The sequence below is a fragment of the Dromiciops gliroides genome, chromosome 5, assembly GCF_019393635.1.
Source record: "Dromiciops gliroides isolate mDroGli1 chromosome 5, mDroGli1.pri, whole genome shotgun sequence".
Taxonomy (NCBI): domain Eukaryota; kingdom Metazoa; phylum Chordata; class Mammalia; order Microbiotheria; family Microbiotheriidae; genus Dromiciops; species Dromiciops gliroides.
This window is the reverse complement of record NC_057865.1, coordinates 69704130-69729862: the sequence shown is the minus strand read 5'-3', so window position 1 is coordinate 69729862 and position 25733 is coordinate 69704130. Positions and strand designations below refer to the sequence as shown.

Genomic DNA, 25733 nt, shown 5'->3' with positions numbered 1-25733 from the left:
AGTTAAGCTTTGAACTCAGGTCTTCCTGAGTGCAAGTTTGGCACTCTATCCACTACCCTATCTATTTTACTTCTTAAATTAAAAAAAAAAATAAGATGTTATTGGCAAAAAAATGAATGAATGAATGAACAAATGAGCGAATGAATAAATAAATAAAAGTCAAGTTCTAAAAGTTCAGTTGTCATAAAAGTTAAAAGTTCAGTTTGATAAAGAAGGTGTTATTGGTAAAAAATTAAAATCAAATTCTAAGAGTTCAGTTGTCATAAAAAAAGGAGTTATTAGTAAAAAACATTAATACAAAATTTAAAAGTTCAGTTGAGTCATAAAAAGTAGGCTATTAGCGATAAAAAATAAGTTCGGTTGGGCCATCTATGCAGCCCGACAAGAAGAAAAGTGTCTAGGAGTTGCCGGCGGAGTTGGGGAGGAGAGGAGGTGGAGGGAGCAGAGGAGGTGGAGGGAGCAGAGGAAGGAGGGAGGCCTCTCTACGCCTGCGCCCTGGCTCCGCCTCACTCCCTCCCTCGCTTCCCGGGCTCACCGCCGCCCAGAGTGGGGCGGCTGCGCACTGGAGACGGGCCGGGCCGGGTCGGGGCGGGCGAGCAGTCCCAGAGCCGGGCGGGTGGGCGAGCGAAGCGGAGCAGAGCGGAGCTGGCCCGGCTGAGCCCAGCCCTGCCTGTAGTTCTCGGCCCCGGCAGGAGGCCACGCTCCCAACTTCGAGGAGCTTCTCTTCATCTCGGCCAGGGGCGGGGACGCCGCCGGACACGCCGGACGCTTTGCCGGTCGTCGCCGCCGCCGCCGCCGCCGCCTCCATGGCCGCCATATTGAATCGGAAGTGAGGCGGGAGGGGGCCGAGGCGGCTGCCGGCGCCGGCGCCGGAGGTTGGAGTCGCTCTTCCCGGCCGCCCCCGCCCCAGGGGAGCCCGGCCCGGCCCGGCGCGCTGCGAGGAGCGGAGCGACTCTCGGCGGAGCGCAGCCCCTGCGCGCGGTCCCCGCTCTCCCGGGCGCCGAGGCTGAGCGGCGGGGAGGGGCTCCGGGCCTCGGGCCCCTGCCGCGAGGAAGATGGCGGACCCGGCCGAGTGCAACATCAAGGTGATGTGCCGCTTCAGGCCCCTCAACGAGGCCGAGATGGCCCGGGGCGACAAGTACGTCGCCAAGTTCCAGGGCGAGGACACCGTCATCGTCGCGGTGAGTGTCTGCGCTGCCCTGCCCGGTCCGGTCTGGCCCGGCCCGACCCCTCCCGGCGCGGGCGCGGGCTGTGGGGGGAGGCCGGGGTGCAGGGCGAGGGGCGCTGCAACCCCCACCCCCACCCCGGCCTCTCCTTACCCACCCCACGTCCTTCCCGGCGCGCACCTCGGGATCCTGCCCCCCCCCATCTGCTTCCCCTGCGCCCCAAAGTCCAGGGGCTGGGAGTTGCGCGCACGATTCCAGCTACTTGTTGGTCCCCTTTGCAAACTGTGCCTGTCACTTTTCTTGTGGGTTCTGGGATTGGGGGAGGGGCTGGAAATTAACATTCCGGCTCGAATGGGAGTCTGTCCCTTCTAAGACCACCACCCCGACCCCTACACTTTTTGGTTCGACCAACGAGTGTGATGTTGTTGGCCATTTATTCAAAGTGGCTATAAAAGAACGGACTGGATTTTGTTTTTTTGTTTTCGGAATCTGGCTGCCAGATTTTTTTTTTTAGAGGAGAAATTGCAAAGTGATCAGAAAGGGATTGATCCCTCCCCCCACCCCCCAGTCTTTTTGCTTTTTGTCAAAAGGAAACTTTACCGAGTTTTAAATTGTATTTTGACCTAAAGGAAACTCTTATCTAGAAGAGATCGATCAGTTAACCAGACTTAATCTTCATTTTATTAGCTACATACCCGAAAACGTAGCCAAGCTGCCCCATACTGCCCAGGCCTGCCACAAAGGAAATTACAAAAGTTACATGGTGAAGGGAAGTAAGCCCAGTAGTTCCTATCTGCATAAAGATGCTAGTAGTGACTAAGCTTTCTCTCGAATAAGGCCAGACATCGAAGTTGGTTTAGTATAGTGTACTGGACCAAATATTTAGAAATGTTTTCAATATGCTTTTCCATATATGTGATGACCCTAAAATGGATAGTAAGATAATGCCCACATTGAACTGGTAAAGACTTAGTTATTGTTTATCTGATGATACCAGGATCGTCTGTAAATGGTAATTAATGACTTTGAATTTTAACTTGTTTTAATTTTAGCTACCGACAGAATTTTAGCTACTGGCATTTCATAATTAACAGCAAATCTGGGGCAGTTTAATTTGGAAAGAAAGTCAGAGTCATTTATAGCATTTGGAATAGTGGAGAAGTTTTAAAACCTTAAAATACAAGTATTTTATTTTGTTTCATTTCCCCCATTTGGTCTTCCCAAATTCAACTTCAGAAAATGAATGACAGCTCTGGAATGGTAGCTTTTTGGTGTGGTCTGGGTCTTTGGCAAACAAAAGTTGACTAACTGCCAACAGATGGCATGTTGAAGGACTTCATGTCAGTCTAATTCTTAATTGATAGATCCTCAGATCAAACGCTTTTGCTGCAAATTCGAAGAAATGAATAAGTATTTAGGCTTGACCCAGGAGAAGTCACCTTCCAGAAAAGGACATTTATAGGATATATTACATGATAAATTCTAATCTTCTGCCTTGTAAACTTATTCTTCACGTGTTATTTCCCAATATTGTATTTGTTAATGTTAGAATTTATCCTAGAATTTGGTGGTCATACATGTAATAAAATTAGATTGGAAATGGGGGAAAAGTTGGAAGAAACTATTGAATAATTCTAAGCATAGATGCCTTAATAGTTCACTCTTCCAAGACTTCGTTGGTATAAACAAATGAAAATAGGTTAGGCAAAAAACATGGACAGGTGACCGAATAAGAATCAGTCATGAACAGTTGGGAAAATCTGGCATTCAGATGAACTAGGAAATAATTCAATTTTATTTGAAGAAAAAATACAGTCTAAGCGATTGCAGAAATGCAAGTATAGCTTTGTGATTTCATTACGAGACCTTAAGAACCAACATGTTTATTATCAGTACATTATATCACTTCTTGATTTAGAGTGGCTTATTTTTTCTGGAAATACCTAGGGCTTTTATTTTCCTCAAGACCTGACCATTATGTTTTTGGTGAATTCTAGTAAATGGATTATTTCTTTTTTTTTAAGTAGCTAGTTAAATGTTGGGGTTTTTTTTCTTTATTAAAAGTTTCTCTAAATGTAACCATTGGTTTGCCATCTTTTTCTAGAGTCATACTGATTTATTTTTAAACTTGTCTCCATTCAACTCATTAAATAAACATTTATTAGTGAAGGGTACAGGGGATACAAAGACAAGAAAATGAAATAGCTCCTGTCCTTTTAAGGAGTTACATTCTTCTAGGAAGATTGAAATATTAGAGCAGTCTGAATGCTACTATGGAAATTAATATAAGAATCCTACTTTTTCTTCAGCATTCATTTTCTGTTACTCCATACTTAAATGCCTTCCTATACTTTTCATAAGTATGATTAATCTGCATGCAAATCAGTTTCATTATTTACAGTCATTTGGTCTCTATAGCTGTTTTCTGAATGAATTTGACTTAAAATTTTTTTTCGAATAGTATAAAGTTTAACACTTGCATTGCCCTCTGAGTTTTAGGAAGATAAGTGATTATAGTTCAGAGAATTGTTATATTTTGCTTTTTGCCTTAATGTTTGGAAAATAAGACTTGATCCCACATAGAAACAATTTGTTTAGTCTTACAGAAAATCAGCTTGTTTAAATATTAATAAGAAAAACAATTCCTACCTGTTGGGGCAATGTTAAGGCAGAGGAGCATGCTGGTTTGCATCATTTTTAGTGCCTTTGCTGTATAGGAGAAACTAGGATAGAGAAAGCAGGTTCCCTTAAAACAACAGAAAAATGAATAGGAAAAAGTACTTCCTACCTGTTGTTTCATCAGTTAGGTGTGGAGCATGCTAGTTTGCATCACTTTGCTAAGCAGCATTCCTTTTATGGTGAATGACTTCACATAGTAGAGTCTGCCAGAACCAAGTATAGGCAGTTGTAGCTCTTGAAATGAGAGGTGGATAAAATGATTAGGTCATCTTGGCCATTCCCTTTTCTGAGGAGAACACAGTTGCTTCAAGTTGAAGTGCTTCGTTTGGTTTTTGGTGCTTTTGGCTAGCCTAAGAGGGACATTTGATAGAGTAAAGAGAGAGGCTTCTGCCTTGAAAAATATAGTGGAATACCATCTAGACATACTTGTTATTTTTTAACAGGAAGCCCAAAAAAGTTGTTTTCTCTTGAAACATCAAATAAGTGGATATAGGGTTGTGATAGTTAAACCATAGGGGGTTTTTGGATTCACCAGAGTATCAGCCTAAGTGAGGAAAACTTAATGCTGCAGACTCCTGTTATCTGAACAGATGATCTCTATTTAGAATTCCAGAGGAAGGCCGATCCCTTACCAGGATTATGTGTTTGCCTTTATTTTATTAATAACCAAATTTGTCCATCAGTTTAGTCTATATGGCTGTGTGAGAAAGAGTCATCAAGTGTAAGAAATGTACGATACAAACATAGTCCAGGTAACTGACCCATTTCTTTTTTTTTCTTGACTCCCAGTCATGTGAATTCATCTTGTGACTGAGTGTGTATACAGGAAATCTGAAACTGAGTGTGTCTGAAGATAGGTAAATGGAAAAATTCCATAATACATATGTCTAAGGACATGTCTATAGCTAAGGACCAGGTTCTAGAATATGGGTATGTCAGAAGTTTGAGTTTTCTTTTGTTCACATTTCAGTTGGAAAGCTGTTTGGGAAGTTCCAGCGGCCCCTCATTGCTTCTAGGATAAAATACAAATTCTGGCATTCAAGGCCTTTACAAAGTATGGCTCCAGGGCAGCTAGGTGGAGCAGTGGATAAAGCACTGGCCCTGGATTCAGGAAGACCTGAGTTCAAATCCAACCTCAGACACTTGATTTTTACTAGCTGTGTGATCCTAGGCAAGTCACTTAACCCCCATTGCCCCACCAAAAAAAAAGTGTGTTACAAGTATGACTCCAGCCTGCCTTTCCAAACTTCATAGTACTTTCTCATACTCTGTTGTGTTCCAGTTTGACACATCTTTCCTTCAGGGCTGGCTCACCTCCTTTTCAGTGATATTTCTGACACTCATTGGAGTGTAGATCATTAATGGAAGTGTGCTGAAATGTACTTGCATAGTATACTTGCTAGTACAGCATGGCTGCCACAGAAATGATCATTTAAATACCATTTTTTAATTTAATCTTTAAAGTGAGGAGTTTTTAAACTAGTGAATTAAACTCTTCACTCCCATTTACTTCACATATTCAGCCAAGGCATGTCATTGCTACCTTCATATCTCTCTGTTCCCGTCTCTTCCCTCACACAGCTGCTACCCTGATGTTGACTTTCATCTCCTTCTGCCAGGAAAACTGTAATGGCCTTCTCTGTGCATTAGCCTCCTCTCTCCTCACTCTAACCTATTCTCTATTCAGCTGCCAAAGTGATTGTCCTAAAGCACGTGTCTGACCATGTTGCCCTACTTACTCCTCTGCCCTCCCCCAAAAAAACTCGAGGCTCTTCCAGTCCCCTCTCACTCTTCCCACTGGTATTATTCTTACAAGATCATCTTCCGTCTATACTGTCTGTCTAGTATGTCTGTCTGTCTGTCTATCTCTCTCTCTATCTATCTGTCTCACTCTCTCTTTTTTGCATGTTGTATCCATGAGGATGTGAGCTCCTAGCGGGTAGGAACTGTTTTTACCTTTCTTTGTATCCCCAGCCCTTAGCACAGTACCTGGAACAGAGTTAGTTGTTTAATAGATTCTTGTTGACTAATACACCAAACATGATCAGTAATTATACAAATTCACAAATTGCTTTCTAAGTATAAATATCATTTATGTAAAGCTGTCTAATGCCCCAAATGGGAAGCCCAAATACTCAAATAAATGTGTCCTTTCTACTATGTAGATGGCCTTGGGTCCCATGCCTCTTTTCCTTTCCCAAGCCACCTGTCTGCTCCATGTTTTTGACATAATGTTTAGAATTAATACAATACCAGTTTGTCATAAAGTATTTTAAACTAGAAGCTAAAACAATTTAAAAAGATGCACTTTTGAACAGCTAGAACTTTTTAGCCATCATTGTCCCAGAGAGAATGTCTTGTTTCTTTCTGGATTGAATTGTGAGGTATACTCTTTAGTTTTAGTTGTCATTTCTGTGTCTTTCCGCTGGTTTGGTTTTTTGCTTGTTTGTAGTGGGTTTTTTGAGGATACTGAATCTAAAATGTGCTTGCTATTAAAGATAGCAATCACAGATGAAGAAACCTAGTTTTTTCTGGCTGGTTGAGGGTATTTGTTCAAGCTTCCAAAAATGAGTTTAAATAAAACCCTGCCTTGTGATTTCTACCATTGGACCAGATAATTCAAAAAGTAACTTTACAAAAAAACTGAGGTCATGAAACACTTAGAATCAAATGGAGAATCCCTGGATTCTAAGGGTTCCATGACCCCAGTTTAAAAAAAAAAAAAAAAGGTATCTCCTTCCTCAATTTCTTTCTATTTCTACTGCCCCCCAACCCCCCCTTGTTTGTACCCTAAACCTTATACCTGGATTTCTTGCACTTGTTTCTTAACTGATATAGCTGCTTCTCTACTTTCCAGCCCACAGATTGGCCTGGTTAATCTTCCCAAAGAAATACTATGCTTATAAATTTTTTTAGAAGTATTTCTGTATGAACAGACTGAAGCATGCTGTTTTTCACTTGCTTTCATTTTTTTCTTTTATTCAGGTTTTCTTTTACAAAATGACTAATATGGCAGTGTTTTACATAATTGCACATGTATAATCTGATTTCTTTCTGCCTCAGGGAGGGGAAAGGGAGGGAGGAAAGGAGGGATAAAAAATTGGAACTCAAAACTTTAAATAAAGGAATATTTACTGAGGAAAAAAAAGAAGTATTTCTGTAAAGTCTATAATGGTTACATATTGCCTACAGGATAAAATCTACACTCCTAAATCTGGCACTTCAGGCGGTCTGGCTTCAATTTACCTTTTCAAAGCCTTTCTTTACTACACCCCTGCCTTTCTTTTTTTCCTTTTCCTTTTCCAAGACATTTTTTTCTTATATTTATTCATTTCGAACTTAAATACAAAAAGACAAAAAAAGAACATTTCCAAGTACAGAGCACAACATAAAAAGAGGATTAAATATAAGACCGTGAATTTCCATTTCAGACTGTTCACTTTTTGGGTGGGAGGAGGTGGGACAATGAGGGTCACACAGCTGGTAAGTGTCAAGTATCTGAGGCCAGATTTGAACTCAGGTCCTCCTGAATCCAGGGCTGGTGCTTTATCCCCTGCACCACCCAGCTGCCCCTGACTGTTCACTTTTTTGTTTTTGTTTTTGCAGGGCAATGGGGGTTAACTGACTTGCCCAAGGTCGCACAGCTAGTAAGTGTCAAGTGTCTGAGGCCGGATTTGAACTCAGGACCTCCTGAATCCAGGGCCGGTGCTTTATCCACTGTGCCACCTAGCTGCCCCCATTCACTTTTTTAAAAAGAGCATATAAGAAATACTAGACATCATTTCCAAAGCTACACTGCTTTTCTGTGTTTCCTTCTAAGTGTTCTTTTGTTTTCTGCTGTGCACTACCTCCCTAGCTTTAACTTTATATTCTGAACAACCAGGTCTACTTCTTAACTGACCAAAATATGCCAGGCTTTCTGAAACGTTCTTCACCTCTCATGGTCCTGCCTATTGAAATCCTCCTCATCTTTTAAGGCTCAGTTCGAATTCCAGACTTAGATCTCTGACCCTGTGATTGAAATGCCTCACCTCCATAAGGCTTTCGCTGATCACTAAAGCCAGAAGTAATTCCACCTCCCTGGGTACTCTTCTAACGATTTGTACCACTAATGTAGCACTTAACACAAACGACTTTGTACTGTAGCTATTTGAATACACTTTAAAATTCTTAGGCATCTAATCTACCTGGTCTTTTACATGTCTGCTTCACAATGCCTTGCACATACTAAGCTTTGAATGAATAATATAAATATAATGGAAAATAAATTATTTTAGTTCCTTATAGAAGGCTTGTTTTCACCTCCAAGGTTCATTATAGCTGTAAGAGTCTGTATTAAACATATTTTCTTTTGTTAAGATTTTTTAGAACTAAGAAATTAAGATTTTGTTCTTTTTATAATTGTAATATTATAATTAAAGAATAAAGTATAGAATTTTTCTTTGGATTTTTTTACAGAAATACTATGAATCTATTTTTTCAAAAATATTTTAATCTTTACTTTAAAAGGGTTGAATAGTAAAGAACAATATAATTGGCTGTTTCTGGAGGGATTTTTCCCTTTTTGCCGCAGACTTTTTTTTAAACCATCAAAACAGGTCATTGTCCTTTGTTCTACAGAATTAGCCATAATAAATTTTTATTGAAATTTTAAATGAGCTCTAGCAAAGGATTTTTTAGAAGACTAGGATAAAACTGAATAAATGTCTTCATGATGAAGTATTGAAGGATCTTGAAATATCAGAAGCTCCTACTTACACAACAACATTCCTTGTTAATCATAAAACATCAAAAATAAAAGAAACTCAGGGCCTACTTCACTATCAAGTTTGGTCTGCCTTAATTGCCCTATCCCTGTGTCATTTTTATTAGTCAGTCAGTAGACATTTATTAAGCCCCTACTATGTGCAGGGCACTGGGCTAACTGCTGGAAGCATTTTCTGTCAGTTAACCCAGACTTTGATTAAGTTTGAACTGTTAGAAGGCTAGCGATTACAGTTGTCTTGCTAAATGACTTACATGCCTTTTTCTTCTAGAATACATATTTTTTTATTTGTTTACATTTTTCTCCTGGGAGAGTAGAGGTGAAGCCAAGTGAAGGTTTACTTCCCCACTTCCATTATAGGCTTCTCTACATATATTATATACTGCTGTATATTCTTCATTGTAAGAGACTAGAAGGTTTTTAAATTCTTTAATTTTCTTTTTTGTTTGTTTTTTTTGTGTGTGAGAGGCAGTTGGGGTTAAGTGACTTACCCAGGGTCTCACAGCTAGTAAGTGTCAAGCGTCTGAGGCTGGATTTGAACTCAGGTACTCCTGACTCCAGGGCTGGTACTCTATCCACTATGTCACCTAGCTGCCCCAAAATTCATTAATTTTCATTTACGAATGTATCTGATGCTCTTAGTATAAGTAATCAAAAGTTGAGTGCTTTTTAAATAGCATGGATTGGTTCATAATAATTATTTGTATTTATATAGCACTTTCCTATAGTACTCTAAACAATCCAGAAGACATAAATACAACAACAATCCAAACAATATAATTGGTTATTTCTCTGAGGGTTTTTAGGAGTACAAGTCTTGCACTTATTTGTCTGGTCCCCATAAGTAAGCACCCAAAAGTATCTGTTGTTTTGATTTTTAAGAAGAAAAAAGTTTGCAGAATTTTTCAAATTCAGATCCCTTCAGTTAACGCGTTGTCAATATTTCCTTTGTAGTCAGGGAGGTAACATTCAAAATATTTTGTGTCCCCTCTCTTTTGGGGAGGCAGACTGCCAAGATTGTTTTCTTGGTTAGATGGAGACACAAATCAGGCAGGTTGAGGATTCACTATTTCTTTCAAAGCTAAGAAAATGTTTGAGAGCTATTTTAATTCCCTTTTTCTTAATGCAGACACTGAGGTAAATTTAAAGATGTGTCATGGGTGTGCATGAATAGGAGGTGTGCAGTAATAATACCTCATAATTATATTGCACTTTAAGGTTTACAAAACACTCTTCCTCAGAACCCTGTGAAGAAAGTAGCACAAATATTGTCCTCACTTTACAGATAAAGATGCTGAGGTTTGTAGAAATAAAGGGACTTATACCGTCATCCATTTAGTGAGGGTCAGGGATAGGATTTGATAAGACTAAATCTACTCTATCATCAGTTTTTGTTTCTGCTCTCTACCTCTATGAATATGGCCTTCAGTTGTGGGTCACTATTAACATATTAGTCTTGTGGTCCTTGAGGGCAGGTACTGTGTCTTATTCTTCTTTGTATTTCCTACAAAGGCCTACCACAGTGCTTTTCCTAGAGTAGGCTCTCAGTCATATTTGTTGAATGAATACTTGGCCAAGACTTCTAGCAGATAACAAGGAATATATTATTGTATTCCATCTTAAATAGCAGACCAAGTGGGTTTGAAAGGACTTACTGAAAATATTCCATTGCTTTCTCTCATAGCTTCTGATGATTTCATTGTTTTCTTTATTATGCTTAGCTCAAGTTGGTGGCACTTGACATTTGTATTATTTCCAGCTCTCATTGTACAGCACTGCCTTCATTTAAGAGGCCCTAAATGATTTTCTAGTTATATTGGAAGGTAGGCATGGCATGTGGAAGGACCTGAGGGAACATCTCATCTAATGCCCCCAATTTATAGGTGAGGAAGCTGAATTAGAGGATTATAGATTTAGAGCTAAAAGGATTGTTGAGATCATTGAGTGCAACCTTATTTGATAGCTAAGGAGATGAGGTCCCTCCTCCTCTCAGAAGAGTTAGGTGACTTGTCTTAGACCATACAAACTAGTGATATTCCTGATCACTCAGTAAATGATCTCATAGCTCCTAGTTTACTCCTCAGGTCTTGTTCAGCTGCTAGCCTCAGGGCAGCTGTCACAAGAGCATCATCAAATTTGGAATCGGGATGTGGGTTCACATTACGGTCCCTTGGCTTATAAACTGTGCCTTTGACTAATTCACTTACCTTCTCTAAGGCTGACTTTTTCTCATCGATAAAAGTGAATGGTTTTATCTATAAGTTTGTTTCTCTAAATTAATAAATTCTCTTGATTCTTTAAACTATAGCATATGGAATACACTGAGTTAATGTATCAACGTGAAAATCCTTTTGGAAAATGACTACAAAATTTGTTTGCTTACTATATGAAAGTGAACCTTTTCATTTGAATGTAAAATGAACTTAATCTGCTAGGTAGTTTAGTGTTTCAGTGTTTATCTTTAAGTATTACAATAATAGGATAATAATAGTGTCTAATCACGGGCCTTCAAAAATAACTAAGCCATTTGTCCTGTTTTTAATGATTTCCAGAGTCAAGTTAATGTTTATTCCCTGCTTTTGAAAGAAGTTGAAGACATAGGTAAGGACTAGGGAGACCAACAGAAAATTGCACGTAGGTGAAATATGAATAAGGACTACTTGGTTTTATCTCCATTATAATTTGGGCTTATCCCTAGGGATAATGGTAAGAATTCACATTTACATAGCATTCTATGGTTTCATAATAGCAAGCATTTATATAGTGCTCTGAGGTTCACAGTGCATTTTGGTTTAAAAGTCACTTTGCTCACAACCCTGTGGGGAAGTATTCTTATTTTTGAGGAAACTGAGACTCAGAGGTGACTCATCTATAGTCACACAGGAGTCAGGATTGGAACCTTGGTCTTCTGGGTTTAAGTGTATTGTCTGCTTCACTAATCCATTCTGCCTGGGGACTACATAGAGGTTCAGATGACAGTGGACCGAAATAATTAGATTTAGCTCCCTTTTGAAGCCAGAACACTGAGTCAAGTATCCATAGTATAAAATAAAGACTATTAGACCCTCTTAATTATTTTATATTTGTCCTAAAGGCAACCCAGCTCTCCAAGTTGGAACTAGAGCTCCTTTAACTTATTAGGGCCTGGAGATAATCTGAGTAAACATGGAAATTCATAATGGAGGGAAGGGGGTGAGGGCCATGTGAGAGAGTATTTCTCTTGACTTTTTTCCTTTTTCTGCCATATTCATGAATTAATGCAATATAGATTCTCAAGAGACAAATATTGGAAGTCTATAGAACAGAATATTGAAAGATAATGGTAAGGGGGCGGCTAGGTGGCGCAGTGGATAAAGCACCGGCCCTGGATTCAGGAGTACCTGAGTTCAAATCCAGCCTCAGACACTTGACACTTACTAGCTGTATAACCCTGGGCAAGTCACTTAACCCCCATTGCCCTGCAAAAAAAAAAGAAAGAAAGAAAGATAATGGTAGTTGAGCATGGGTCATGAATTAGTGCATATTTTGTCATCAATAATTATTCTATGTGCTGTGGAAAATTCTATATCCTGTTACAGCGCCCAAGGCTAACACATCTATTGCCCTTGTAGATATGCTCTCTTATAAGAAGTTGCTTCATGAATCATTCATTCCTGCTTATATTCAATTTCTCCTTATCTGCCAGCTCCTGTGCTACCTACAAACATGATCAGATCTTCTTATTTTATAAAATTACTTTGGCTCCACTTCTGTACCCTCAAGCTATAGTCACAGAAATCCCTCCTTATAGTGCCAAGCTAGCAAGCCTCTACAGTTGCTGTTCTTGACTTTTTGCAGTCTGGCTTCTGCCCTGTTCTCTCCAAGGGTACTCTACGATCTCTTAACTGCTGAATCGGATGGCTTTTTGGGGATCCTCCACCTCTGCAACTTTGGATATGCTGAGCATGTCCTGCCCTCTATCTTTTGTAACTGTTCCACAAGGTGGAGAGCTTTGACATTTCTATCTGAGCGTAAACTCCTGTCATTCTGTATTTGCTTATCCTTCTTTCCTTCTGAAGCTATTCTTCATCCTCTGCCCCTCAGTGAGTCATAGTCGAAATGAAGGTAAAACTAAGGCATGAAGTTCTGAGCATTTTCAGTTTATTGGTAAGGCCAGCAGTTGTTTGTCCACCACCGTGCAGATGACTTCCAGATTGTATGTAGTTTGTCTTCTGAACTCTAGTTCTTGCTCTCCAATGACTGTTAGACATTTCCAATTGAAAATATCTAAAATGGAATTCACTGTCTTGTGTCGCACACCCACCCTGTTTGCAGACACCATTATCCTGGTCACTGCTTATCAACACTGGAGTCATCCCTTACTCTTCCCTTGCCCCACATCCATATCCAGTCAGCTGTCCGTCTTGATTCTGCCTCCATAGGTCATATCGATCCCCTTCTCTCCTCTCACATACCACCCTGATTCTCTCTCCTGGACTACTGTAATAATCTCTTAATTGGTCTTCCTACCTCAGCCCTCTTCCCCTTCCACATAGCCACTAAAGTTATTTTCTAAAATCAGATCTGACCATATCATGTGTAAACTCTAGTGGCTCCTTATTACCTTTCAGATCAAATATAATCTCTTCTATCTATTTTTAAAAGCCATTCACAATCAGCTTATATTTTTAGCATTATTATACCTGATTCCCCTTTCTGCAGTCTCTCAGAAAATTGGCCTTTTCACACTTTTTCACACATAGTCTTCTATCTCCCAACTCCATTATTTTGCTCTGATCTTGCCTGTATTTTGTATTTTGAATGCACTTGCCTGCTGGTCACTCTTCCTTACTGCTGCCTCATTAGAAGACACAACTCAGGCTCCAGCTTTTGGCTGAAGCTCTTCCTGCTTCTTACCCCCCCCCCATCTTTTTTGTTTTGGGGGTGGGTTTTTTTTTGCAATTACTCTTGTTTCCTTGTATATGTTTACTTGCATTTTGTCACCCTGGATAAAAAGTAAAACTCCTTGAGAGTAGGAGTTATTTATTTTGTATTTGTATCACCAGCACCTAGAAGGAGTGCAAGACATATAGTAAGCACTCAATACATGCTGGCTGGGTTATTGATAGGTCTGACCATGTCACTCCCTTACTTCAAAACTTCCATTGACTCTAAAATAGAAACATCCTTTGACATTTAATCCCTTTGCAGTCATCCAGGTTTGTTGCAAAGTGGCTTTTTACATAATATTCCATCTCCAGTTTCCATGCCTTTGCCTGAACAGGCTGTTCCTCATGCCTGGAATGTACTCTCTTATTATCTCCACTTATTTACTTATTTTATATATTCTTTTCCTGATGGCATGAAAGCTCTGTTTTGTTTTGTCTTTGAGTCAGTAGCATCAGGAACCTAGCAGATTAGTAAGTCAGTCAGCCAGCATTTATTAAGCGCCTACTATGTGCCAAGATTTGTGCTAAATTCTGGGAATACAAAGAAGACAGTCCTTGGGGGAGACAACATGCAAACAGTTGTGTACAAGATATAAGCAGAATAAATCGGGGGTGATCTCAGAAAAAAAAAAAGCACCAGGATTAAAGAGAACTGGGGAAGGCAGAATTTTGTCTGAGTCTAGAAGAAATGAAGATGAGGAGGGAGAACATTCCAGGCATTGGGAGCAGCCAGTAAAATCTCTAGAATAAGGAAATGGAGGGTCACCGTAGAAGGAACAGCAAGGAGACCCAGTGTCATTGTGTCCCAGAGTATGTGGATGAGGTATTAGAAAACTGGAGAAGTAGGAAGGAGCCCACTTATGAATGCCTTTAAAAGCCCAACAGAAGAATTTATATTTGAGGTAACAGGGAGCCTCTTAAATTTATTAATAGAGTTGTGAGGGGTGATATGGTCAGACCCACACTTTAGGAAGATGAATTTGACAGTGGAATGGACTCTGAACTGGAAAGGAGACCAACCAGCAGACTATTGAAATAGTTCAGGTGTAAAGTGCTGAGGACCTGTAGTGTCAGTGTAGAGAAGGGGCTGATGTAAGAGATGTTGCAAAGGTATAAACAGACTTGGCTATTGATTGAAGGAGCCTGGGTAATTGGGAAGATAGTGATAGTCCTGACAATAATAAGAAAGGAAAAAAGGAAGGCTTGGAGAAAGATAAATTAGTTCAATTAATTTCAGTTTTGGACATATTAAGCTTAAGATGTCTACTAGACATTCAGTTCAAGACATCCAATAGGCATTTGGAGATGAGACTAAAGTTCAGGTGAGAGATTAGGTCTGGATAAGTAGATCTGAAGAATCATTTGCATAGAGATGATAATTGAATCCATGGAACTGATGAGATCAATGAGAGAAATAGTGTAAAGGGAGAAGAGAAAAGGGCCCAGGATAGTGTTCGGACACCTTTAGTTACTGGGCATAATCTAGATACAGAGCCAGGAACAGAGAATCAGAAGGAACGATTACTTTATTTTCAAAGTCCTTTTTGAGCACCTCTGTGGCCTGACTCCAATTCATATTTTTCTTGGAAGCTGTGGATGTAGGAGCCCTGACATTGCCATCCTCTTCTGAGGGTGCACCTCGATCTTCCCTGTCACTAAAGAAACTTTATATGATCCGCATCTTTCTTTGTCTGCTTGTCTTGCCCACCTATTTCTTGACTTTTAACTCCTTAAAGTGGGGCACTGCTTCCAGGCTGCACTGTCCCAAGCTGCAGGGGGTCCAAGGTGGTACAATTTAAGGAGTGGCAGGTTCTTCACTTGCCTGTTCTGTTCTCTGGTTTGTAAATAACCCCAGGCCTACTTGCTCTTCAACCAGAAAACAAAATTTTTGTTTTGCTGGGTTGATAGCTCTGGCAAGCCTATGTTCCTCTCCTACCTGGGCCACCACCACTCAAGGCTGCTTCCTGGTTCCCAGCAGAGATGAAACACCCAAGTTCCACTTCAGCGCCAGCAGAAGCCCTTGTAATCTTCCTCATGCTGACCACTTAGCCCTCTCACCAGACATGAGCCTGGTTCTAGAAGAAGCCGGCACTGCAGCTGTTGAGAGGCTCTGGAGGGATCTTTCTCTGGTGCTGGATCAGTGTTAGTGTGACCTGGGGTTGGGTTCCACTCCTGCCCCAGCATAGCAGACCCCTCCTGCCAACCTTTTACGCCATTTTTGGCCGGAAAATAATGTCACCCCGTCCTTTTGTGGGTTCTGTTACTCCAGGTATTGTCTTATGGCGTTATTTGAAGGGATTTGGGGGAGAGCTCAAAGGAGTCACTGCCTGTCCTCCGCCATCTTGGTTCCTCCCAGGAAGTCAGTTTGCAAGAATCTCTAGTGAATAGGATAGTGAATTGGTTAGGATGTCAGATGATTGCCCTCGCACAGTGAAAGCCCAGTAGAGATGCTTAAAAACTGCTTGTTGATTGATTTGAAATCTGATAAATTGACTGAGCTCCAGTCTCAGATATTTTTAATACTTAATCAGAATTTCCCTCTGGGTGTCCTGTTGGCATCTTTAAACATGTCCAAAGTATTACTGGATATCTTCACCCTTAAATCCTTCCTTCACCAGACTTTTCCTTTTTCTTATGAGACAAGCACCGTCCTTCTAATTTCTTCCACTTCATATCTCAGCAGTGATCTTTGATTTTTCCCTTGCCCTTCTTCAGTAAGTTTCCATATCCTTTTGATTTTACTTCTTTGGTATTTCTTACTTCCTACCATTCTCTTACTCACCTAGCTGCTAGTCTAATACAAGGCTTTTATCACCTCTCATCTAGTCTATTGTAATAGCTTCCTAATTGATTTCTTTATTTCCAGTCTCTCTTCTTTCTAGTCCATCCTGCAGTTGTCAAAATCTTCCTCAAACATGAATCTGACCTTGTCATTCCCCTATTCAAAACCCTTTATTGGGTCCCTATCATCTATAAGATAAAGCATAAACTCCTTTTAGCATTGAAGATTTTGCAGTCTGGGTCCAACATGTCTTCATATTATTCCCCTTAATGTAACCTCTGTTGCACTCAAACACTGTATTCTACATTCTGTTATTTTACCTCCATGTGTTTGCATGAGCCGTACTTGGCTTTCACTGCTTCCTCATCCCTATTTCTCAAAGCCCTCATCATCTTTTAGTTTTAATTCAGTTGCTTTCCCTGTTCTCTCCCTTCCCATTTGCAACCTACGTGACTTTGAGTAAGTCGTCCGACATGTCTAGAACTCAGTTTCTCCATCTGTAAAATGAGAGGATTGCACCAGTAGCTTCTAACATCCCTTCTAGTTCTAAAAATATGATGCTCTTAACTTTCTTTTAAAACTTTATTTTAAAAGAGTAACAAAAATGAGGCATTATCATATAGAATCATCAATGGAGACCTGGAAGGGACCTCAAAGACCATCTTGTCCATCCCCCTCATTTTACAGATGAAGAAACTGAGACCCAGGGGTATTAAGTGACTGCCATAGGTCCATAGGTACTTAAGTATTAAAGGTAGTATTTGAACTCAGGCCCTCCAAATCCAGAACTAGAGCTATTTCACTGTCCCATACTCAAAGAAAACTTTATTCTAGAAATTCTAGATAATCTGTAGTCCTGAACTCAGAACTAAATTTAGTATCCAGAGAGCATTTTCCTGAAAAAAGGAGGAACAAGAAATAAGGACTTTACTTATTTGTAAAGCACTTAGCACAGTGCCTGGCACATAGCAGGTGCTGTATAAATGTTAGCTAGTAGTGGTGGTGGTAGTAGTAGTTGCAGTATATGCAGCTACCTGTGAGGAAACTCTTATCTGAAACTTTTCTTCAGTTTCTAATCTTACTGAGTCGCCTGAGACACTGACAAGTTTTGTTTTGTCTAGGGTCACAGATTAAGTGTCAGAGGTGAGAATTGAGCTACCTTTCCTACCTGATGCTGAATATCAAATATAGAGAATTTCTGTCAGGCCTCCATTATATTGAAATGTCACAAAAACAAGTGGGTGTATGTGAAGGTGGGGCTTGAGGGTATTGTATTTGTGGTCTATGTCTTAGGTTTTTTTAAACTACTGGATTTAAATAAGGTTGAGAATAATTTATACACTTGTTATTTAAAAAACAGTTATCCAGTCCTTTAGGCAGCAGGGTGGTGCCTTTAGGATGGTGGCTGTTTTTTCTTTTTAATAACTGTTCTTTCTGTAAAAATGAACTTTCTCTGAAGAAATGCATTTAGAAACTATATCCATCTCATCTGGTTATGTCCAAAGGAGGAAATATGAGCTAGAGAAGAAACATAAAACAACTTCAGCTCGGTGTGCCTACAAAAAAACTAAAGCATTTTGGCCTACTTTGGCTACCTTCTCTAGATGAACTTGTATAACTGAAAACCAGTGGTTGCTTGTGGTAATGTGTATCAGCATTTTGACACTGGTGTTTCAGAGCTAGGGAAAAACAGTGGCTAATTGTCTCAAATCAAAGTTGTGGGTAGTGTTCAGAAGATAAAAATCTATATAATGATTTGTTTAAGTTAAGCTAGTTTGCATTTCTTGTGCTGTTGTAGGAAATACACTGAATAAATGATGCATTTTATGTGTGTATCAATAACTCCAAGTATAAGATTATCAATTATAAAAATGTACATAGTGAAACATAAACTAAATCTCATCATTCACATGTAATACATTTTAAATTCAATAAACATTCATGCATAGCTACTATATATGAGGTGTTGTCAGAGGCTCTACAGCAGAGGACATAGCCCTTATTAGTGGGGGAGTTCATAGGCTTAGAGGGTCAACGAAGATACAACATGCACAAAAAAGTATAATACAAGAATTTGATTGGGGGAAAAAAATTCAATCAGATTTCTTTAGGAAAATGTACAGAAGGGGTAAAAAAAATTCTTTGCTGCTGCTAGACTAATTCTATGAGAGCCAGGACTGGCTTAGCCATCTATCTGCCCCAAGCTCTAGTCCTGTATTCAGAATCCTCAATGAGTGTTTTCTTTTACGAGTGAGTTAAGGAATGACCTTTTCACGGTAAGTTGCTTGGAGGAGATAGAACTGAGCAAGTCCATGAAAGAAAAGGCTGTTTCAACAAATGAACATGAGAAGGAAGGAAGTGTATTCCAGTCGTGAGAGACGGCCTGTATCATTGAGGGTATGGAGCTAGAGCTGGAATCTAGGAACGATTGAGAGTTTACTTTGTGTGGGAAAGTATGTGGTGAATGTTGCACGAAGAGAAGTAATGTAAATAAACATAGGAAAAGTAGGTTGTCAACTTGTGCTTTACCTTAAATGCTAAGCTAAATAGATTGTAATTTTTACTATAGATAATAGGGTGCCCTGAATTTTTGGGATAAGGGAATGATATAACCAGACCTGTGCATTAAGGAGGTTATTTTGGTAGCTTTTTAAAGAATGGAGTGGAGAGAGGAGAGACTCATGGTGGGGTAACCAGTTAGGGTGCAACTATAGTAATCCGGGTAGGAGATTGAAGGCCTTAATTTAGGGCGGGCGGTGTCTGGAAGAGAAGGAAGATGGACACAGAAGATAACCAAGGAGGTCAAATTGACAGGCATCTTATTGGATATGAATGATAAAAGAAAGGAAAGATTTAAAGGTAACTGAAATTTTGGGACCTCGGTGACTATAGGAGAAGCACATTGGAAGGAGGAGGGGGAAGAGTTCAATTTTAGACATAGCAGAGTTGTGGTGCCAAGAGTTTTTAAAAACCAAAGACTTTTGAGAATATGATTAGGTCTTGTGTGGGGGATTTATGAAATATATGGTCAAGAATAGCCTAATCTGGGAAGGCACAGAGAGATCACAGCTGGACTCTCCACAAGACAAAGGTCTGTGCTATATTAGTGTAACAGGCACATCCCTAGGGCCTAGCCTAACAGTGCCCTGCATGTAGTAGGAACTTTAAATGAGATCTGAATTGAAAGGATGGAAGGGGATGGGGAGGGATTGCTCATCTAGATGAGATTTTAGGTACATCTAAGCCTTAATTTAGGGTAGTAGATACCTAGGAAAGATTGATCAGCGTGTATTTAAGGACCTGCTATGAACTCAATATTGCTACTATTCTAAATGATGTGGATCAGTGGTGTCAAATTAAAATAGAAGTAGTTTCTTGTGGGCAGCATACCACAAATCAACATTATCTATGTTGCATTGTGCTTTTATTTAGTTAAACATTTCCCAGTTACATTTCAAACTGGTTTGGGCAGCTCAAAAGTTTTGCCAGGGGAGTTTCACACCTCTGTAGATGACCTCACAGAGTATTTTCCTTGTATCTCTTTGGTGGGTTTTCTGTTTAATTTCAATTTTTTTTTTAATTTGTTTTTCAGTCCAAGCCTTATGCATTTGATCGTGTATTCCAGTCAAGTACAACACAGGAGCAAGTATATAATGACTGTGCAAAGAAGATAGTGAAAGGTAACTATATTTCATCCATTTCTAAAAATACTGTTTTGTGTAAAGCTTTATCATGGAATTCTTCTCACCTCACATTCTCATCATAATTTTTTAATATTCTTCTAAGCTAATAATCGTGGAGGGAAATTGTTCTATCTTTAATACAAAATGATGATGGTAATTATCTTTAGCAAATATTTTATTGTGTGGCATATTTTACAAACGATCCTGCATAAATTTGTGTAACATTCACCTCCTCAAAAACCAGATTATGATTATAAACATAATTTTATTTCCTACTATACTTTTTTACATTAATGTTCACATCACAAGAGAGTTTCTAAGGTGATAAATTAGAATTAAAGCAACACATTAGCGAAACAAAATTACTAGGCAGATTTCCAACAGTTTATAAAAAATGACAGTTCTTTGCTTCAATTTCGTTATTATTGTCTTCCCAAAGACCCCTTCTAGCAGTAAGCAAGGAAGCTGCAAAGAGAATTCATCGACAAAGATGATCCAGGTGGATGTATTCCAGGCCATAAATTAAGTTAATATAAGCCAGGGGCTGCAGAATAATGTATTCCTAATTTTCATTCCTCAGATTCACAGAATCTTAGAATTGAAAAGAACCATAGACATTAAGTAGTCCAAGCTTCTGGTGCAGGAATCCTTTTTCTCTCAACCCTAACAAACGGCCATCCAGCCCTTGCCAATTATGTTCAGAGGTGAGGGCTTACTGCTCTTAAAATGTATTTTATTCCATCCTTTAAACTGCACTGATTATTAGAAAACTGAATTTTCCATTGAGTTGACATCTCCCTCTCTGTAACTTTCCTACATTCATTCTAGTTCTGCCTCCTGCAGGACCCCAAAACAAATCTACCTTGTTCACATTAATGCTTTTTTTTAAATGCCTCTTTTCAAACTGAACGGCTCTAGTTTAACCATTTTTCTTATGCTATCACTTCCAGGCCCCACAACATTTAGATTGCTCTCCCTTGAATACACTCTATGTTGCCAATTTTCTCTCAAAGTGGGAAGATTGAACATAGTATTCAAGATACCTGAGTGCAGAATGCAGTGGTACCATTACTTCTCATAATCACTCTGTGATTAATGCTGTTTTTCTTTGATTTAGCAATTTTAGTGTCTATGTAACACCCTTGACTCATTGAGCTTTGCAATCAGCTGAAAGCTCTAGATCTTTTTCAGGTAAATTCCTGTCAAGTCAGGTCTTCTTCCAGTCTTATACTAATGTACTCATGCAATTGAGTTTTTAACGTAAGTGCAAGAATTTAACTCATTTTGTTGACTCAGACCAGTATATTTTAACCTTTAAAGATTGTTTTGAATTTCAGTTATTAGCACTCCAAGCTTTTTCATCCAATTTCTAGCAAAATATCCTGTACCTAGAAGGTGCTTAATAAATGCTTTCTAATTGATTCATGAGCATGCCATATACCTTCATTTTTTTTAAATATTAGGGAAGGAACCTTGTCAGAGTCCTCTAGAAATCTTCCTCTTGATTAATACTAATACATTAATCAGTCTCTGTGGTACAGTTGTATAATCAATTGCAAATATGCCTAATTGTACAATCACATAAACCACATCATGAAGAACTTTGTCAGTGGATCATAAAATTTGATTTGAAAGGACCTCAGTCTTCTTTTACAGATGAGAAACAGTCTCAGAGATAATAAATGATTTGCCCAGGGTCACACAGCTAGTTCTTGTCTCAGGCAGGATTTGATCCCAGGTCTTCTTGACTAGATCTGATGGCCTGGAATTTCTGTGCTATCTAGTTTATTGATACTGTTTATAAAAGAGTCATTTTTATTTAGCATGATTTATTTTTTGTAAACCTGTTTGGGCTCATGGTTCTTACCCTGTTGTTTTCTAAGCCTCATACACTATGTGCATGAGTATTATTCTCTGTTCTCTTTACTGTGTATGAGTATAATACTCTATTCTCTATTTTTGCCAGTCATCAGCTTGGGCTTATTTGTCTATACTTTCTGGAAGTTGCCTTTTATTCCTTTTTAAAAAGACATTGTTCTATACCCAGTCTTCAGGCTGTTCTTGCTGATATCTCAAAAATTGCTGGAAGTAGCTCTCAGATCAAATTTGTAAGTATTTTCAGCAGCTTAATATTCCATAACAAGAGATGTTTCTTACTTTGATCACAAATTTTTTAAATGGCCTTTTTTTGTCCTTAGCAATTGTCAGTCAGTAAACATTTACTAAGTGCCTACTATGGGCCAAGCACTATGCCAAACCCTAAGTATACAAAGAAAGGCAAAAGACAGTCTTTGACTTCAGAGAGCTCACACTCTGATGAGGGAAGAAGACACATGAAAAAAGGAGAAGGGATTGTTCAAGTCCTATAGCTGGGTGGGAAATGATCCTGAAATAGAACTCTGATGTCCACGCCTCCATCTTCTCCAATCAAAGAAAGGGAGGGGCCCCAGGAGCAGGGGTATTGAGGAGGCTCGAGTTTCAGGGTTGATGTGATCTTTTAGGAGGATGAGTTTCTGGAGACAATGATGAAATCTAGGAAAGCAGCCAGGTGGGAAATGGTTGTTGTGAGCTAAGTACCGCTTTTTTATTTCTAGAAATAAACAATATTGTATGTTAATTCAGCACTGTTTTGAGAATATGTAAGATAATATATGTGAAACCACTATAAAAAACTGTAAAGTACTTAACTAATGTAACATTGCTCTTAAAGGAGCAGCCTGCTTTTTTACTGCCCTTGTTTTTTTGCCTCTCCTTCCATATTATGCACATGCATAGCCAGGTCTTGAAGTAGCTAGAGTACCAGGTCTTTATAGTCAGGTAGAGTCATCTTGCTGAGTTCAAATCTGGCCTCAGATACTTACTAGCTCTGTGACCCTGGGCAAGTCACTTAACCCTGTTTGCCTCAGTTTCCTCATCCATAAAATGACCTTGAGAAGGAAATGGCAAACCACTCCAGTATCTCTGCCAAGAAAACCCCAAATGGGGTCACAAGAGTCAGAAACAACTGAACAACACCACATCACATATATTCCTGTATTGCAACACTGGTTTCTCTAACTTCATTTGTTTATTAAGGAAAATACAAAGATGCCTTCATGGAGTTAATAAACTGCCAGGGTACAAAAGAAAAAAAATAATAAACTGCCAGGGAGACTATAACATACACACAAATATACAACTTTATGTAATAACCATGCATTAATTAATATGAACTATAACATACAAGGAACAAAGTACATAGATACAAGAAAGGACATATTTCCAAGTGGTGGGATCAGCAAAGGCTTGCTGGGAGAGTTGGACTGAAGGACAGGTAGGGTTAGGATCTTAAAAGGCCCATGGAAGGGGAAGGGATTTCCAGATAGAATGAGTAATATGAGCAAAAACACCAGATTGGAGAGGTGCTTGATGTTTATTTGGGATGGCAGCTACTCCAGTTTGGCTAGACCATGGTTCCTGTAGAATGGAGTAAGATGAGGCTGCATGAAACTTTCTCTCTTCCCCCTGATCATAAGTGATTTTGGACTTTGAGCCTTGTCTAGCACTTTGTCCCATCCCTTTCCTGTGCACTTAACTATAACACAGACTGTGACGTTACCTCTATGTTTGTGCCGTACATCCATTTTCCCTCCTTCCCCACCCCATCCCCTTTCCACAAGGAATGTGTCTTATCTAAACCTTGTTTCTTCCCCTGTGCTTAATATGCTCTCCCATATGGTAGGTGCTTAATATATATTTTATTGAATTACAGGGATACTTGGTTGTAGAGTAACTCCAATGCCGGGCTGAGGAGTTTGGACTTAATTATATATTCAGTAGGTCTCCAGTTGATAAATGGCGAAAGGATATGAATAGGCAACTTTCAGAGAAGAAATCAAATCTATTGATAGTCATGTGAAAACATTTTTCTAAATCACTAATAGAGAAATGCAACTTAAAACAACTCCGAGATACCACCTCACACCCATCAGATTGACTAAGCTGACAGAAAAGGAAAATGACAAATCTTGGTGGGGATGTGGAAAAATAGACACTGGTGCATTGCTGGCAAAGTTGTGTAACAAGTCCAACCATTCTGGGGTACAATTTGGAACTGTGCCCAATGGGCTATAAAACTGCATACCCTTTGATCCCACAATACCGTTACTAGATCTATATACCCTGAGGAGATCAATGAAAAGGACCCATATGTACAAAAATGTTGTGGGGCCAAAGAATTGGAAACTGAGGGGATGCCCATCAGTTGGGGAATGGCTGAACAAGCTATGATTGAGATAGATAGATAGGTATACACACACACTTGTACACGTTTGTGAGTCGTAACAGTAGTATATTATAAATGTGATAGAATATTTTTGTTCTGTAAGAAATTATGGACTGATGCAAAGTGAAGTAAGCAAAACTAGAACAGTCTGCACAGTAAGAGCAATACTATAAAGATAATCAACTGTGAAAGACTGATCAATACAATGATACACTGTAATACCAAAGAATTCGTGATGTAAAATGCTCTCCACCTCCTGATACAGTACTGATGGACTAAGGATTCACATTGAAGCATATTTTCTTTATTTTTCTTGCTTTTTTCCCCCCAGAACATGGCTAATACAAAAATATGTTTTACATGACTTCATGTATATAATGGGTATCATTTTTCTTGCCTTTATCAATGGGAGGAGAGGCTAGAGGGGGGTAGAGAATTTGGAACTGAAAGTAAATTTTAAAAAAGTTATATTCAATGGAAAATGAGAAATTTTGAGCAGAGGACAGACATGAGCAAATCTATACATAAAGATTAAGAAGGAAAAGCTAGAGCAGTGGTGTGTTGGTGCCAGCTCATATTTGCTAGGACGGATTGTTAAATTTTCACCCTGAGCATTTGCACCTCAGAAAGTGGCAAATGCTAGAAATCTAGTCTGATTTATTGTTTTGTTGATTATCTTGACTTAAGAAAATGATGGAGAAAATGTTTCAAGTGTAGATTAAACTTAAAAGTATGTCATGGGTACATTTATTTCCCAAAGACCCAGTTGTATGGCGAAAGGATGTGAATAGGCAACATTTACCAGAACACTCCCAGACTAGGCACAAGGAGCCTCAATAAGCTGTTGTAGAAGTAGGATCATCTCTTTAATGACAAAGTCGTTTTTTTCCCCCTCTAACCATATCATTTCTCTGATCAAGAAGTTTCAGTATCTCCCCAGTGCCTTTAGAATCAAGTATACACTCCTTTGTCTGGCATTTAAAGCATTTCACATTCTGACTCCAGCCTGTCTTTTAAGCCTGATTGCACATAATTCTCCCTCTTACTCTAACCCCAGCCAGATTGGATGCTGTTCCTTGAACTGGAAAATATTTCCCACCTCCTTTGCACGCACTATCTATCCCCAATGAATGGAAAGTTTTTCTTCCTCAGGCCCAGCTTTCATATCACCCCCTTCAAGAGACCTTTTCTGATTTCTCCTAGTTGTGAGGGATCCCCTACCCCCAAAATAACTTTGTCTATACCCTGTATTTATTTGTGAACATGTTGCTCCCCTCAAGGGCAGCACTTGTCTCAGGTTTATAGTTGTAACCCCAATACCTAGCACATTGTGGGTGTTTAATGAATGCCTGTTGAATTTAATTGAATTGGTTAAGAGGCTATTTCAGTCCTCAACAAGAAGATAAGAGACTTTGAACAATGGTAGTTGTAGTGGAAATTGGGGGGAAGTGGGACTGATGGGAGAG

At 39.3% G+C, this 25733-nt stretch overlaps 1 protein-coding gene across 1 annotated transcript in view; it reads left to right on the top strand.

Moving 5' to 3' along the window:
- The first annotated feature begins 923 nt into the window (after positions 1-923).
- KIF5B (kinesin family member 5B) overlaps positions 924-25733 on the top strand; it is a 70521-nt gene continuing 45711 nt past the window's right edge. Inside the window, exons 1-2 of the mRNA XM_043965182.1 lie at positions 924-1181; positions 19913-20000. Coding sequence (XP_043821117.1) covers positions 1056-1181; positions 19913-20000 — 214 coding nt within the window. The 5' untranslated portion in view covers positions 924-1055. The remainder of the gene's footprint in view (positions 1182-19912; positions 20001-25733) is intronic.